The sequence below is a fragment of the Alligator sinensis genome, unplaced genomic scaffold, assembly GCF_000455745.1.
Source record: "Alligator sinensis unplaced genomic scaffold, ASM45574v1 scaffold645_1, whole genome shotgun sequence".
Classification (NCBI taxonomy): Eukaryota; Metazoa; Chordata; order Crocodylia; family Alligatoridae; genus Alligator; species Alligator sinensis.
The window spans coordinates 657,296-675,625 of NW_005842586.1; the positions used below are offsets into that span (position 1 = coordinate 657,296).

General features: G+C 40.9%; 1 protein-coding gene across 2 annotated transcripts in view; it reads right to left on the reverse strand.

Annotated features, from left to right (window-relative positions):
* SLC24A4 (solute carrier family 24 member 4) overlaps positions 1 to 18,330 on the reverse strand; it is a 163,305-nt gene that overhangs the window by 14,414 nt on the left and 130,561 nt on the right. For both annotated transcript variants that reach the window (XM_014524266.2, XM_006032804.2), the window contains exons 10-12: positions 14,936 to 15,105; positions 12,811 to 12,952; positions 2,020 to 2,186 (exon numbers count right to left, since the gene is read on the reverse strand). In XM_014524266.2, coding sequence (XP_014379752.1) covers positions 2,020 to 2,186; positions 12,811 to 12,952; positions 14,936 to 15,105 — 479 coding nt within the window. The remainder of the gene's footprint in view (positions 1 to 2,019; positions 2,187 to 12,810; positions 12,953 to 14,935; positions 15,106 to 18,330) is intronic.

Here is an 18,330-nt window from a genome sequence, read left to right on the forward strand (position 1 = left end):
GATGATTACGTAAGTGTTAAAAAGCAACAAAAACAACACAAATCCTTAAACTAGATCAACAACGAGTGGATAATTACCCCAGAAAGAATTAGGTGGTCCAACCTGGGGTAGCCATTTTGCTAAAGGCAAACCTACTCCCCTACCACCTATAAGGTGAGGGGTGTGTAGCTGACTGCTGTGTTAACTATCCTGGGATAATGGCATATCTACTCATTCTGGATCCCAGTAATTTACACCAGTATGTACATTACACTAGGATAGACAGATGTCTATCTATATCCTAAAAAGGCAAGTATTAGTGGGGTACTGGGATATGGCTATCTCTTGAAAGCAAGAGGTAAGGAATACTGCTATAATATCTAAGTCCCATTTTTACCTTGGTCTTTGCACTCTGTCTGATTTTAACAGATCTGAAAATATGGTATAAGAGTGGAAAGTATAATAACCTTACTGGGATGGAAAAATAGCAGGCCGTGGCAACACTGTACCGGAGAGAATGAATGGCTAACATATGAATCTCATTTACTATGTATTCTAAATCAGGAGAAAGTGTAATACTTTAGAAAATAGCTACATGAAAAAACAGGATTCTCCACAAGTAGAAGTGGTAAAAATAAAGCAATCTAAAAATGCATAATATACTTTGGCGATGGCAGAGCTGTTGGCATGGGTCCCAGACGAGTATAACTCAGACATACAGTTCATACGTCCCAAACAAATTTTGAAGCTCATAAATGAAGATGTTTCCAAAAGGTCATATCAGACTTAGAAAATCCATTTCCAAAGGTACAAATTTCACATTGTGAAAAAAAAAATTACGATTTCTTCCTTTTGTTGATGTGAAAAAAATGGGCATGTACATACACTGTGTATCCTGTCATTGTCTTAAAGGTTCTTTTGTTATGTAACCATTAACTTTGGCTCTTTGTTCAGAAAATAAAGATACCTTTTTACATTTATAAAAAAAGGATTTTTTTAATTTAGTCTCACATCTTCTACTTGAGTAGTGGTCTTCTCCAACTAAAATGTACATTTGAACTATAAAAACTGAAAGAAAATGAGAAAGTGAAACACAGGAACTTGGTTTAGATCTTAAAGTAAAAGAGTTTCTGCACTGATCATATCAGGGATCTCTGTTCTCAAAACTAAGCTTTTCACATGTAAAGAACAAATTAAAAGATTTTCTAGGCAATCAGTGAAACATTAATCAAGAGGGATAATATTTTTGACTAACAGTATTTTTACTCAAAGCATTTTACACTGCGTCTGATCCTGCAGTCCTCACTACCTTCCCAATTTACTGTGACAGTAAATTTCAGGATCATAAAAGTGCTGTGCACTTAAAGAGTGGTGCTGAAGATGATTTCATTTTTCAAACAATCAAGCCCCTGAAAGCGTGCTACAGCCATGCCATGACACACATGCATGGCTGCAGAATGCTTTTAGGATGGCTGATCACACAAAGAAATAACCCTCCTCAAATAAGGTATTAGATGAAGGAGCTCTACTTTACAGCACCTTAGGGAACTTGTGTTCCCTAATGTTAATTTTTCATGCATTGGGCTGGGCTGTCAGCAGGGCGGGGGGTACTGGGGGGAGCTGGGCCAGGTTCACAAGGCAAGGGGGATCCATTCTACTCCCCAAACCACCTCCAGCTCAGGCTGGACAAAGCAAAAAGAGGGATGTGAGCAGCACTGAGCCATGTAAAGCACCATGAGTTACAGTGGGGGTCTGAACATCTGCCTGTGCCTTCAGTGCCTAACACTCAGCCAATGGCAGGGAATAAGCACATTACTTCTAAGAAACCACGTAAGCAATGACATGCACCTTCAGGGACCCACAACATTTAAAAAGATTGACCTAATTCACTGTGCAAAGAGACTGGCATATGGGATAGAATATTCAAATGGACAGGATGTTAACTTACTACTATGTTGCATACAAAGTAGGATTGGTGCTGAAGTTATCAATTTGGGCTGTACATTTCAGTTAATAAAATGTCTTGTTGTGTCCACTTACCATCCACACCATAAAATAAGAAAACAATGCAATCCACAGAGTGGATAAAATGAACGTCAGCATGAAAAATTTCTCCCAGCGTGGCTTGCTGCAGTTTGGAATGGTACAAAAAAGCAGAAATATCAATGGCCATGTCAAAATCCACTTGATCTTGTTCACTTTTCCATCTGCAAGAAAAAAAAAAGACGGGGTTGGGGGGGGTATTTAAATACCCTGTCACTGTGCCAGGCTCCGTTGCATAGGTGTATTTAACTTCCCTGTCACTGTGCCAGGCTCCGTTGCATAGGTACTGAGTGAGACAGGACTGCTGACAGTTGTGCACTTTGGTTTGGGGGTCTAGTGCGCCCTTTTTCAACCCTCAAAATTTCTGTTGCCCTGTATCATCAGCCCAGTACTACCCTGGGGTGAGAAGTATAATACAGCAGCTGTGCATGTGCTCCCAACAGAGACTCTGAGCTCCAATGTATTTGTTCTTTCTGAATTCCAAATTCAAAGTCGGTATTTTACTCTTTGAAGGGTATGCTTCAAATTACTATTAAGCTCTCACCTGAAATAAAAAGCAAATGTTAAGTTTTACTCATAAACCTATTTTAAGGGAACAGAGAAAAATTTATAGTTTTACAAAACTGTATCCATCTGTTTAATAACCAGAAAATATTCTTAGCTGATATAAAAACTGGCATAAGTCCCAATCCTAAACTGTGCTTTGGGGGCATTTAGTGTCAGAGAATTTGCAAATAACTGTTTATTATCTGACTAATATTATATTAATATAATCAGACTGATTGTGTCCAAGTGAATAGTGCACCAGACTAGAACTCTGCTACTGCCTGCTGGGTGAACTTTGCTGTGCCTCAGTCTCCCCCTCTGTAAAATGAGGATAAGGATAGTGTCCTCTTTTGCAAAGCACTCAGAGATCAACTGATGAAAAATGTTATATAAAAAGGTCAAGCATTACTATTTATACAGGCGTGTGAAACACCACCACTTTCAAAAGTACTGCAAATGTAAATCTCAATTCATGAGGACTGAAGGAAATCCTAGGATTTTCACACACTAAGGACTACTTTCATATTCTTTGTGGAATTTGTGAAGCCTGCTACATGTTTGTTTTCCTGATGTAATTAAGATAGCAGGGATTTCTTGATACTAGGAGCAATATAAATAATCTGGCAATTATCTGACAATCATGTGCACACAATCCATTAAAATGTGCCATTTTGAAATAGATGGAGAAATCAAACCAAAGAGGGGAAAAATACCAGTTCTTGTTTGAAGTAATATTCAAATTAAGTTACTTACCCAAGTTAATAAAAGCAGGTAAGACTCTGGGGAAACTCCCACAGAGTTCAGAAGGGGTTTTGCTTAATTAAATATTTCAGCATTGTGTCTTGATCCAAATCCCTCCGAAGTCAACAGGAGACTTTCAGTGACTTCAGTGGGTCTGTGATCAACACTTTGACTCATAATGCATCAGATGGAGTACAATCAAACATTAAACATTTCTATATTTAATAGAAAATATTAACATTTTTAAGAGCACACACCAGTCTCCCTGAGAACAAGTCTACATGCAATAATCTTCATGAGGTAACTGGGAGTTATCATGAACTTAGTTACATACATTTGCAAGTGTTGAATCAGGTCTTTAACGTGAGATTTTAAAGTGAATGCTAACAAGCAAATATGCCCCTCCAGGAAACACGCTACACTTGGCAGTCTTCTCCCCTCAGTTGGGGCTTCTGGAGCTCAGATCTTATAAACTTATTTTGAAAAGCAATATTCTCTTAGAACCTCTCTAACCTAGAACTCTACACATCATTGGGGAGCTGTTACAGATTTTACTGGAGGGACCTTGTACTTTCTGCTAACTGTATACAGACATTCTGAAAAAAATTGTACCTCAAATCACCTCTTTTCAGGTAAGGGAATGACACTATTTAGCCTTATAGTGAGATCTAAACTATCTGTTACTAGGGCTGTAAATAGTGCTATGATAATTTAGACCTCCTGTTGTTTAATTTGTTTCAGCTCGGACCATTACAAGACTCATGCTGGTTCATTTGTGCTCTTTATCTACCTATGTTGCTAAGCTTGGTTCAAAGTCAAATAAGTCGGTCTGTTCTGTGCTTGAAATTTCCTCAGTGCTTAGCAGGATCAGTGAGTGACCATCTGACTGAATGACAGGAAAAAAATAAAGATCAGTTCTGATCCTGACATAACTCCACTAACTTCAGGGGTGTCACCTATATTTATGCTACAGTCAAATCAGGCCCATTTGTTTCAGCTCTTAGTGCAGGTGCAAGAACCCTATATTCCTAGCTATACAATATGGAGTAAGCATGCATTGTCGTTCAATGAGTCTGTCAGGGAGCACATACCTCAAAGGGGATCCTGCTTTTTAAGTCCTGCATTAGCAAAGAACCTAAGCTATGTGTAGTCATGCTGCCTTTGCACTGGCTTTGCTAAATCTTCTCCTCACTCCCAGGAAGATAGAAGCTGGGTTGCTGAACAGGCATCGACTGTCTAAAATGACTTGCTTGTTAGCATTCACTTTAATGTCTTGATGCCATTTTTGTTCTATCCAGAGAAAGTCACTGAAGAGAAAAGAGTCTTTCAGCACTACAAAATGCATAACCAAATATCTTTTTTACATAACAGTTCCACTCCCATTATCACATAATGACCAGCAACCTGTTTTCCTGTGACCCTTGGGCTCAATTATTGCAATTTCCTCTTTGCTAGGTTATGGTAAAGCTGTTCTGCCCCTTACAGCTTGTTCAGATACAGTGGCATGATTGCCTGTGAGTTTGAACAATCACGATCACACTTGAGCTGCTTAATGTTCATTGCATTGGCTGCTGAGATGGGGCAGATTCATGTGTCTTGTAGGGATATTCAGCTCTAAATGAAACTGGCCCTTTACACTGGAAAATCCATTTAGAGCCCTGACCTAGCAGGCTCGGGGGTTTGAAAGAGGATGGAGCTAGACTGTTCTCAGTGGTGCCAGCCCTAATGTCTATAAAATCTTGCCCTCACATATCAACTAATGTTTAGGGTTTTGCCACTGAGGCAACTGAGTTTTCGCTCTGATATCCCTGATAGTGTGGGTCTTGCTTCTCCCCCAAACCCACCTCCTTTCATTTATCTTCACACTAAGCAATAAAAACATCTCAAAGCATTTTTTCCAGAGGTGTTTTAAAAATTACTTCAGATGTTCCTGTGTTATTGCTTTGTTTTTGGTTCATCCATTTCTCTGTAATTTTTTTGAGGCTGGGGAGTTTCCAGTTAATGAGAAATTACTTTATAATTGCTGTTCAGCACCCCAAGCATTTTTGCAGAGAAGGGAGATTGCTTCATAAATATTATTAAGGAGCTGGGTTTTTTTTTACAAAAGATGGAAATCTCCATTACAAAGGCACTGGAAAAGCTCTTTTCACAAAAGCCCTGGGAAACCAGACTTTCCTCCATCCAATATTATTACTATTTTCACTTACAGCTGAAAAAAGTATTATACTGTTTACTACTCTCCTTACAAGCAAGAATGTATGTTGCTTCATTAGAAAATGCATCATTGATCTGGATTTTGCTCTCACTTGCATAGTTTTATACCTCATAACTCAGATTACAATGGACTTATTTCTGATTTACAATACTGTAACAGGAGGAAGGTCATTTCTTTTTCTTACAAATCCATATATTCTACTCTGTCTATCAGATATTTTGGAATCCAACCATTCCAAGTACTCTAAAGAGGTCATTACATGGGAGGCTGATTACAATGTTTATGTGAACCAGGGGACAATACCAGCATAAACAGTCCTATATCCGTTTTCAGTATATTCCTATAATGCCTTTCATCACAAAGGAGCTTATAACCTTTATACTTATAGAAATCCCTTTCTCACTAAAATGCAGGCTTCTTGAGGTGAAAGGCGCTGGTGTTGTTACAACTGTGATGAGAAGGGATATTTTTTGATCAGTGACAGTAGGCCAAAGTTCCTCATTCTAAGAAAAGTGTCATCAGATTTGTAATACCCACGCAGAACAGACAGGATCTCAGTCTCATCTGAAAGAGCCCTGTGTGGTACATGGCAAAGAACTCAGTTTTATCTAGCTTAGACAGGGGAAAGGCTGTGACACCACTGACAGAAGTCAATTGCATTGTTGCATGTAGTTGTGATAAAACATATCACATCTGCTCAAAGAACCTTGCCTGCCTTGTTGCAGTTCAGGTATTTCAAACTTGATAGCTACTCCACTGAATCCACCCTTCATAGATTTCATAGACATCAGGGCTGGAAGGGACCTCGGAAGATCATCGAGTCCAGCCCCCCGCCCAAAGGGCAGGAAGTCAGCTGGGGTCATAGGATCCCAGCAAGATAAGCATCCAGTTTCATCTTGAAGGTGTTCAATGAAGGCGCTTGAACCACCTCCAGTGGCAGGCTGTTCCAGACCTTGGGGGCTCGGACAGTAAAGAAATTCTTCCTTATGTCCAGCCTGAAATGATCTTGAAGTAGTTTGTGACCATTCGACCTCGTCATCCCTTGGGGCGCTCTGGTGAACAAACGTTCCCCCAGATACTGGGGGTCACCCCTGACAAACTTGTAGGTGGCCATCAGATCACCCCTGAGCCTGCGCTTTTCCAGGCTAAAGAGCCCCAGGGCTCTCAGCCTGTCATCGTAGGGTCTGCTTCCCTGACCTCTGATCATGTGCGTGGCTCTTCTCTGGACTCTCTCAAGCTTCTCCACATCCTTTTTGAATTGTGGAGCCCAAAACTGGACACAGGAAGGAATGTAAAGGAATGTAAAGAAATGTGGTGGGAAATGAGTGCATAGCAATGGAACTTAACATTCAGAATACAGGAATCGCCGTGTCATTTCAAACCAATGGTCCATCTACTCTGCTACTCTGCCCCCTGACAGTGATGTACCAGATGCCTCAGAACAATGTTTCAAAACCCTCAAAAACAACAATATAAAGAAAACCTCTTCCTCACTTCAGGCAGTTACTGGTTTGCTCATGTGCCAGAGGTTGAATCTTGACATCCTGTAAAAACATTTATCCTGTCTAGTGGTACTGCAGACAGCTTTAGTAAGCCATGTAGATCTCTAATTTAGAGATGGCTAAAACCAGGGCAAATTACAGGAAACTTTCTGCAAATTGCCCCTCACCTATTCTGATTTTTTAAGGTTACTGAAATTTTGCTACGTAAAAAAGAATCCAGTCGTCCCTAACTCTAATCCTATGAATTCTAATAAGTATTTTGCATTATAGGCAGAGGTGGTGCAATCGCCATCTTTGGAGATGTTCAAGATGAGGCTGGACAGGCACCTTGTTGAGCTTCTGAGCCCAATAACTTCCTGCCCATGGCAGGGGACCAGACTTGATGATCTTACAAGTCCCTTCCAGTCCTTCAGTTCTATGATTACTGTATCTGTTACCAATGAATTATCAAAATACATGCTGAGAGAGACTTCCACTGATATAAACCAGAAAAATTGATACAGCTACACCAGTTCATTTTAGCTGAGGATCTGACCCACTCAATTTTGTCTTGTTTTGAAGTGTTTCATTCTGCCAGTTTTAAAATATGTGGCTTTTAAAATCTTCTTTCATTTTGAAAACAAAGCAAAATCTTTTCCTACAATGAAAAATGATTTAACTACCCTGTCTTCTGAGTCCTAGTTAGATTTATTATTTACAAAGATGAGATTTAGAAGTAATTAAGATCAGGTATTTGGGAGAACGGATGGTACTTCAAGCACAGGTCTGTCCGACAGGGGGCCGGGCCGGTCTTCTGCAAGGCTCTACCTTCCCTATATCCTTCCCCTTTCCTTTCAGGTGATGGGTCCTTATTCTCTGTTGACAGTGAGTATGAGTCGCTGGACCTCGATTCCTTCCAGACTTGGTTTAGTTCCTTGCTCTGCAACTTGTCAGTGTCTGTTTCCTCCAGTCAAATCTCCCTCCTCAGGCTTAGTTGTTCAGTTATACACTGCAACTGCCTTACTTCCTCCCTCTCTCTCTCTCTTCCCCTTTGTTGGTGTCTTCAGCTCCTCCCTCAGGAGGCTCTGTTTGGTGATTATCCCTGGGTTGGCTGGTCTCACCTGGGTTGGTCTCCCTCAGCCTTGCTTCAGGTCTGTTAAACTGAACTGCTTCACAGAGTCCAGGTGAATGGATTAGGACCCAATTAACTATAACTCAAATGCAAAGGGGATCCTTCTCCCCAGCTGTCTCTCCCTAGCCCAGGAGTACTAAATCAGAGTGGAAAAAAAAAAGAAACAGACTCTTGTCCACCATGTCTGTGGTCCAGACTCTCAAATACACTAAAGCAAAGTTCTGAGCCCCCTGGCTGCTCTTCCAGGTTCGAAGGTCCAGCTAGGCTCACTTCAACTGGTTCAAACCTTGCTGATATTCTCCTAGTCGGCCTGGACAAATCCCTCCTGTGTCTGGACTGTCTCTACTTCCCTTGAGGCTACTGCTGGATCTATGGGTCTGCTCTTGCCCTCTTTTCAGTCTGCCTTGGCTGCCTGTCTCCCGGGGAACTCCCCCTGTATGCCCCCTGCCCTCTGGTTTGTGGGGCCAAACCCCTACTATCCCACCATCCATTGTCACTTATCTCACCGGACGTGCTAGGGTTGTCCTTTGCTCATCGTTGCCTGGTCGCAACGTTGCACAAGGGTTTGGCTGACTGGGTCCCCAGTTCTGCTGGTCCTCCTCTCGGTCCAGCTGCACCGTCTTTGTTTTGGGAGACACTGAATGCCGCGTGTCTTTCAGTGTCTCCCTTTAAACAGCCTGGGCTTCCTCCTGGGCCAATCAGTGCTGGCTCCCTGGGACACACGTTCTCCAGTCCCTGGTGCCTGCACACCCCTCCAGTTTCTCCGTGCACCTCTTCTCCAGAGTGCCAGTTTCCCACCGGTGCTGCCGGTCCCACAAAGGTATAACAGGGGTTGTGTCCCAGCCCTTGCTACACCAGGGTAGCTGGTTTTATCACCTTCCATTTCAAGATGGGCCAGAAGCAAATCTTGAACATTAACATCTCTCTGAAATTTGGGTTTGAAATCCATTTCACAATCCAAACTGGACATAGTATCAAAATACAATCTCAGCTTTCTTTATGTAATTGTCTCTGTTTCCAATCACATGCTCCACAGCCTTAGTTCTATAACTGAGCCTCACTGCAGAAGGAGCATGAACAGCGCAATGAGCAGGACATAGACACAGTACATAAAAAATCAGTATCACACAGAAAAAGAACTAGTACTTTAAACTTCACTTACATCTATTTCTGTTTCAGGTGAAACTTGTCCTGACAGAAGTAACTAGGACAGGTAAATCTGAAGTAAATCAAACTCAAGAAAAGAAAAGTGCTAGAGAACAGCAGAAAAAAAATGTTTAAACCAGTGGTTCTCAATCTTATTAGACTCCCTTGGACTCAAGGCCCTCCTTGTAAATTCTCAGCTCTTTGTTTTCACTTGATTATTTTACTACAGAAAAATAATAAATTATTTTATTGCAAAGAACTCAGAAAGACCACAACAGGTCAGAATGGTTTTGACACTAAGCATTCCTATTTGAAATTTCTGGGTTTATCCTGTGAATGATGTTTGCACACTAAGTATGTGTAACATTGTGTGGCACTCCACAACACCCTCCAAAGCATCTCAAGGCACTTTATGGTGCCATGGCACTCCGGTTGCTTAGACAAATCATTGACCATTTTAACTGAAGCTCTAAAAATATCAGAAGTGAATTCTCTATTTAGCACATTGCAATCACTTGATTTGGAACATGTTTTCAGTGCCTATTCTTCATAGAGTTCTTTATAGTACAGAAAAATTCATGAACTTTTGATCTTTAGATACACATATATACATGCCTTATTCCTAGTCTGAAAATATATCAAAAGAGAGAGACAGAGGGAATGCTGGGAAACTGTCTGAAAATTACCTTTCTCCCTAAAGCCAATTTCAAATGTCAGATATTCTTTAGGCTACTGATTGTACCATGGCACTTAAACAACAATAAAGCATAGTGTAGTTTCTTTACATGTCTCTCAATGCTATTAACGAGGGTGCTTTTGAAAAAAAAATTAAAATTCTCCCTCAGAGCACAGGAGCTGAGCAATGAGAATCCAACAGATAAATGGCTCCAGCCAGAACAACAAAAGCTAAAAATAATTAGAAGAATTTTAAATGTCCAACTATCCTGTTGGTCTGTAAATTCTTACAGGGGTACGTCTACAAATGAAATTAATGTGAAGCAGTAAACTCTGGAGTTTATTGCCAGTTTGCAGCACGGCACCAAAATTTGACATGGGGAGATCCTGGTGTCAAAAAAGGCCACACCAGAAAAAAGCAGCATGGTGCATGCAGCGCACCAGATCAGTGCCACTGCTGCCCCAGGAGGTCCCCAGGCCCCCAGGTAAGGCTGCTGGGGCTAGCACAGGTGCTGGCCCCAGCCTTTGTACCCCATCTGAAACAATTTGGCATGTGCCAGAGCATGCATACAAGGGCATGCCCTGGGGCACAAAGTAGTGGTAAACACAGGCCCCTGCACCTGCATGCTCATCTGGATATATCCAGGGCGCCCTACTCTGATCTATACAAAGGGTTTCATTTATGAAGAAGTCTTTTTAGTTCTGCACAAATCTAGAAAAAGTAAAAGTTCTACCAGTTTGCTCTCTGCATTGCATTTGCCCAGTTTTTGAACTATTCAAGAGGGTGAAATGAAATGTAGAACTATGTTGCTTCAAACAAAGCTGATAACAAAAGTTTTTTTCTAAAAAAATTCTTATTTACAAATGTAGTTTTAATGATTTCTTTAAGTGTAAAATTTTATACTGATGACTGATTGCCCACATTGGCATGACCAGGTGCCTACATCTAAACAGTGCAAACAGTAAAAAAACCAAAAAGCAAAGACACAATTCCTGCCCCCCTTCAAAAAAAAAAAAATTCAATGCATCCAGAGGTTGCTGAAATCCATTTAATCCATTTAATAGGTCTGTCTTCACAGGACAATGGTTGATTCTGTTTTACCATGAGGTGTGCGAAGATACTTACTGATCGCATAACAAATTAAAAAATAATACACATAACTTTAAGTGGGAAAATATGTGATTTCCATCAATCAAGCAGTGGAGGCACAAATGTGTACTTCTGCTTTGTGCCCCATTGCACGTCCCTGCATGCGTGCTTCAGTGAGCAACTAATTGTCCTGGGTAGGGGTAGGAGAGACTGGGGCCAGTACCTGTGCTGGCACTAGCAGCATTACCTGATGTCTTGGTGCAGCAGGGGTGCAGATCTGGCAGCACGGAGCCTAGCTCACACCCAGAGCGTTGCTCTAGATGGCCAGTACTCTGTGTGTACACTACAGATGTATGTGCCGCACCACTTTTTCCTCCATTGTTTTTGCTACCAGGATTTCCTGGATCAAATTTGTAGCGTGGGGCATGTTTTAATGTTCCAGGTGTGTGGTTTGTGATGCTGCGAAGAGGTTTGCGGCACCACAAGCCACATGTGCCTGAACGTCTAGATGCACCCAGTGGGTGTATGTACATGTGAAATTAATGTGATGCAATAAACAGCAGAGCAGTTTGTGCCAGAGTAAACTGCTCCCGGGCACAGTGTCTACATGTGCACCCAGGACAGCAGCAATTTGAGCTGGGGCAAAGCAGGCCCCCAAGTGGCTAGGCTGACTGGGTGCAATTTATGCCTGCAGTCACCATCTACACATGCGTTTCAGCACAGTAAATTACTTGGGGACAGTCCTATCTTACAGCTGAGTTAATTAGTTTACTGCACCCTAATACCATCACATGTGCAGATGGTGACACTGTACTGCAGAGCTAATTAGTCTACTCTGCAGTGAAGTGCACATGTAGATGTACCCAGGGTCTTTTTCAGTGGGCACCAGGGACTTCTCAATCAACAGCATTTCTGCTATGACCCCTATAAATTTACCAGTGGCCCCCTCAGAAATCAAAGGATGTTCTTTTCCCTTTCACTCTGCCTATAATGTTCTTCCTCACTTTCATTGGGAGCAGGGTTTATTTTTCATTGTAATGTTGCCATTTGCCATTAGGCTGCTGGTAAGCGAAACTCTGGAAGTGTCTACATTTCAGTGGTAGAAAGTACCACTACCTAATTTGGAAAGTACTTTGGGATGAGTTAATATGCAAATCATCATGATAAGACTTTGCCCGTATATAGCCCTTTTCATCATTCAGTATTAAAGTACTCCCAGAAGGAGGGTATTACTATGTACACTTGACCTATAAGCTCCAGACATATATGCATGCATGCAGCCCAGTATTTCACAACATTCGTCTGAGTCTCCATCTTTTTTCCCTTTTCTTTAGGAAGACTTTTTCTTGTGATTAATATACCTGTCTACATCAGTCTAGTTTTCATCAGCAGGCCAGTCTACCCCAAAGTTATTATTGGGGCATTGCTGATTAGCTTGGTCTATGTTGAATCTATGTTTTTGATATTCTTTCTCCAGAAACCACCGTTCTGTATCTAGTAGGAACCTGGAAAACTCCAGACCAGTGTCAAGTGTTTACTCTCATTTCTAACAGCGCTGTGCAATCCTGTTGCTACACATTAGCCTGAACCTAACTGGCATCTATTTTACTATAGTATAACTTCTTGCTGTGTCTATCCTTCCACCCAGGCATCATACTTTCGAATCATGAATCTTGTCTATTTTGACATCCTAAATCCCAGCATTTTAATTGTCTTCTGCTCAGTCTTCATCATTCTCTTTTGTCCTGAAGGGCAGGCCTACCTGGTATTGAAAAGGGAGACAGGTTATCATGCTCATTCTCTTCCTGGTTTTCCACATGGATGTTCCCATTTTCAATGTTCTCGTGCTTCCCGTTCTGAAGCGGTTTGCTTGTGCCATTGGCAGACTGAATCAGTCGCTGACGCTGCACAGAGATACACACCAAGAGCTGTAAAATTTTGCTAATCTTGTCAACTCTGTTCTTTGAAACCATACCACTTTCCCCCTCCTGAAAGGAGGCTTTGGATATCACATTCTCAAATAAATTCTGAGTACAACTTAATGATTATAGCTCATCCAGAATCATCTCATCTAGTTTTTGTCTAGGTCTCATGAGATTTCAACCCTCAGACCACCAACTGTGCTTATACCTGGGCACTGTGATACTGCACAGCTGTGCTTGGAGAAGGACACTGCACTATAAGAGAGGATATCCTTCAGATTATACATTAACCATGGGACCTTCTATCCAGCCCTGATTCTCTACCCCCATAAGAATTCAAGGATCCTATGGTATTTCACAAACAGAATTAACTCTACTATTTCCTTGCCTGATAAAACAAACCATAATGATGACTGTGTATGGCTACTGCAGAGATATGTAGGGATACCTGTCTGAGAAATGCTTGCTACATTAATTGCACTATGGTAGCTACTGTTGTCACCATTAAGCATCAGTTTTTACCCAGGATTATCAAACAGTGGGATGTGAGATACTAAGCAAATTTTCTAATTTCAGAAAAAGAATTAGCTGCCTTAGGTGGAATGATTACTATTGGTAACTCATGTCTTTTAAAGGACAGTTGCAAAAATTAACTGAAATATACTTAATAATGCCCTGATTGTCTAAAGTTCTGCCAGCATATGAAACAATTAAGACCTATATAACTGAAAGGGGTATTAAACACTTAGAGAACTCAAATCCACACACATTGCCAAACCCATGCAATTTGGAAGTTTGGATACAGGAAAACAGATCCAATCTACCTCGAAGCTTGGGTTTTCTTTTGCCAACACCGAACAGCTTGCAAACACCTTTCTTGACATAGCTCTACTAAAAATAATTTCTAAGTGATTGCCTAATTGGTTTGAAAGTAGCTGTTTTAGAGGACTGACTGCTACTAGCAATTTATCTGATCTTCTCTTGCTCCTGACACTGTACTTTGGAGATGATTTCCTAAAACCATTTCAGTGTATTATTGTTAGGTGGATTTTGTAACAAACACACTACATTCCCCTTATGCTTCCTTGGGGTGTTCAGAGTAGTTAGTAGTGCTATACTGTCCTCTGTGTTTTTAGAACTTGCAAAGGCCTATTTCCCCTATACTTGGGATTGCTAAATTAAGTAATTAACCTCTCTCCCCTCCAAAAATACACCTTTTCTTATACTCATATGTAACTCAGAAATGAAGAGGGGAATCTTGGCTGCATAATGTCAATGTGAGTTCTTCCATCAACTTTAACAGAGAAATTTCACATTGTTTTTCTTTTACGAATGTAATGCTACTGGCCATTTTGAGGACTTTTGCCACAGGGTTATGACGAGAAAGACAATAAATGGTGGTGGCAATGGGCTCAAAGAGGGCTAATCTGAGCCTGCCTGAGGCATGCTCATCTTGTGAAAAGGTTCTGATCTGCATTCTCCTTTGTGTTATCAACGGTTCGAGACCGTGAAGTTTAAAGACATTAGGCAATACTTGATGCGATTAAGAGAATACTGTCCAGGCACTAAAAGAGCTCTTAGAAGTTCCAAGGTTGACTTATTCCTTGTTATTCCCTCCTCAGTTTCACCATTCGTATCAGTGCTCAAAGGCAATTCTATGCTAAAGGGGAAATACATAGTTCTTAGTGAGAGGATCTTTCTAATCTTTATTCCTAATTCCTTTCCAGGGAATCCCTACTACAACTGTCTATCCTCCAAAGAGGGTCTCATCATCACATTCAGTCCACTGACTGGCATAGCTGCCAAACAGAGACACAGATTTCTTCTTCCCTAGACGCTAAGTTGAAGAACCAAACTCTGATTCCAACCATAAAATCATCCTTGGATAGGAACTCAGCCTGGAAGAGTGGATTTTTGGCTGATCCAACTCATACTACTTATTTGCTATTTCCTCAGTGAACTTACCTCGTTAATAATGAGTCTGCTTGCCATTCGCATTCTGGTTCTTGGTCCAAATTTATTTGTTATCATTATTCGTAAGCCGGCTTCAGGGAAACGGAATTTTGGTGGGCTGGAACAGATGATCTCATCCACCATCACTACAGTGTTTTTGCCGTACTGCTGTACTCCCTTCACTATTGATCACAATGCCAAGGGTTAGTTGCAAAATTTTTTCAACATCCTTCTCTTTACCTAGAGTTGCCCTAATTGGGTTTGTTCAGGGGATCACATTCACTTGAACTCTTGAATTTGCTAGCATCTATTCTGTAATGTTTCTTAAGTCTTGTGTACCTGAAAATCACTGATTCATTGGGTCTGCCTGATTCAGGCCATGTGGTGAAGAGATCTTTCACTCTCTTGAGGCAGCAGCCCCAGAGCACAGATGAGTGAGAACAGGATGATCATTCATGTTGGGCCATCTAGCTTATAGCACATTATCATTCATCATGGTTTATAGAAAGTTTTTCATGAGATCACCTGATACTGGGAAAGCACAGGCAGTTCCCTAAAAATGGTAATGCTGCTGTTCAGTTGTTTAAGGTGCTTAGCAGCTATAAAAAGCGTATTGCTAATTCTAGAGCCCCTGTTGGTGTGTTACTTGTCTGAAACATCTTCACTAAGTTTAAGACTATAATCAATGTCTCGATTGCTTATGGGGCTTCAAACTACCTAATTTAATCTAATTCCTTCTGGACAACTAATTACAATTGATCCTTTGCTGCATGTAAAGGAACTCTAAATTGTACGAAGGCAATAGTTTTGTGCCACTGTTCTACAAAAGCCAAAGAGGTAAAATTATACTAGGGATCAATACAAATATAATCAAGGGCTTAACAACATGCCAGTATTTCCATAAATGCTACAAACTACACATAGCAAGCACAGCAAGGCTCAGCAGACAGGAGACATACCAATGTGTGTTAGAAAACAGGGCAGTAAATAATGCATTTGGTTGAAATTAAATAAAAATGAGCCCCAGTGCAAGGGAAAAAAACAGCATTCTTTATTGCTTGTGTTATTGCTTTGCATTGCTTGGGTTTTTTTCTTATGGCTGGCAAGTTACTTACATTAAGAAGAGGAAGAGAATTTAGGAGGCAAAAGTGAAAGATAATTATTAGTGCATGGTTTCAGCCAGAAAGCAAAGGAAACCTGGGAAAACATTTATCTTAACCAAAGGAATCAGAATGGATCTATCATAAATACATAGTAATCTACATAGTTAAAGAAACTAAAACCATATATGATGAAATACTGTTGTGTTTTCAAGATGTTGTCAGTATCAGTACGTACATACAAACAACACTGGCTGTCAAAGCCTATGGTATCTTCTAACACTTTTATTTTGGGTTTTGAGGAAAACATCATCTGATTGTCACTCAGAAAGAGAAACTCAGAGAAGATATAAATCACCAATACACTACAAGCCTCTCTGTAGCTATGGAAGTAGAACGCCACATAACAGTGTTTTGTGTTTTACTCATATAAGACTTTCTTTGGGTTTACAGTATTCACCTGAGGCACCAAAAACAAGTCTTAGATTTCACATAAAATGTCCTAATCAGTAGATGGGTTACGTAGCTTTGACATGTAATTTAATCACTGATAGAGGATGGATGTAGGAATAATTTTGGTAACGGTAAATCAGCAATTATCCTCCCACTCCTTTTATCTTCACAAATTAAACCAGCAGAATATTGAAGGTGATGACACAAAGAAAGGAGTGAAGGAGCCCTTGTAATGTCTCTCTACAAAGTGATTAGGCTGAGATTGCTTTTATTGCAAAGGTAGAGCCAGGATACCCAGGAAAATCCTGTATCTGGCCTCACCTTCATTTGAAGAGGGCTCAGTCACAAGAGCCTAACATTTGCTTTAATAAAGAAGAAATGTTTGACAACAAACCCTGGTAAAGAATAAAGCTGTGACATCATTGATTTAACCGAGTCTCACTAGATTAGCAACTCTCAAGTGAGTTCCTCCAGTGAAGTCTCCAAAGCACTCCTTGATCTCACAATATGACAGGGAAAACAACACGGAAGCACTACAGTCGCTGTGGACTTAATTCTAGGAGCACTAATGAGTTTGTGGCAAAACATGCACAGGTTTGAATTGAGGGCAAAAGCCTCAGCTTTGATGTGAAGTGCATAGATCACAGGTGCATGACTCACCCCAGCCTTAAGGCTGACACAGCACATTTCTTCTGTGCTCTCCTAAGAGCTCCTCAATCTGACTCCAAACGTTACTGAACACACGCGCCTTGCCCCATAAATGGGCCCTATTTAAAAAATGGCATAAGTGGTTTCTAGAAATTAGAGAAAGTGAAAAGCATTGTCAGTTTTTCCTTTGTGCATTTTCCAGGGCAAATATCTTCCAGGTGCAGCATTTCCTTTTAATACATTTGGCAAACTTTCTGCTCCTCACTAAGGGGCTAGCTCAAAGCTCAAAGACTTCAATAGACTTTGGATCAGGCCATTGGGCATCTAACCTGCATTCAGTTCAGAAACACAACACACTTTTATCAAGACTTTCTGTTAATAGGCAGGAATCAAACCCATGCCATCTAAGGGAAGTGTGGGTCAATATAATAAAAGTCAAGGGCACTAAGCCACGGTGCTCATACTTTTAAACTAGGAGCATTATCAAGAGTACAAATCATTTGCCTTCACTTCTGTGTGTGAATTCACCTTCGAAATTGAATTTTTCCCAGGGTGAAAAGCACTCTCTATATGAATATCTAGTAATGGAAGCTTTTATATTTCACCAGTGGAAGATCTTGAAAGTAATAACTTAGGAGTATCAAAAAGGTACTTGTACAATGTGTGAACCCCCTTTTATCTGCATCTACAGTAGCAGAATCCTAATAATCAGGATGAAGGAAGTTCCTAACACAGAACAGTTGTTCTTTGTCAGAAATAATCAGACTTCATTCTTATATATAGGCAGAGATTAAGGTTGGATCCAAGTCCCGCTGAGCTCAAGGGAGGTGTAGCAGTAGACTCAAAAGTTTGAGAGCCACCAATTGGAGGCAAGACCCCAAAGGCTGAAGGCCAGCTGGGTTGCTGCCTCACAGTTGTTGGTAGATGTTCTGTTTCTGAGGACTACTGGCAGCACCTGAGGAAGGTGAGCTGAGCTATGTGGAAAACAGCCAAGAACAAGTTAACAGAGAAGTAAGACAAAGTCATAACATGCTATGACCCGAGGTGCAGTAAGCAGCCACGTCATGATCTTCGGGAGTAGGTTCTTGCTACCTGATGTTCTCCATTGTAGAGCATTCATTGTTTTTCCAGTATAATCTCAGATATCTGGCAAGAGGGGGATACTGAGGCTGAGGAAGTTGAGGGCTGTGAGCCTCAGAGTTCAAG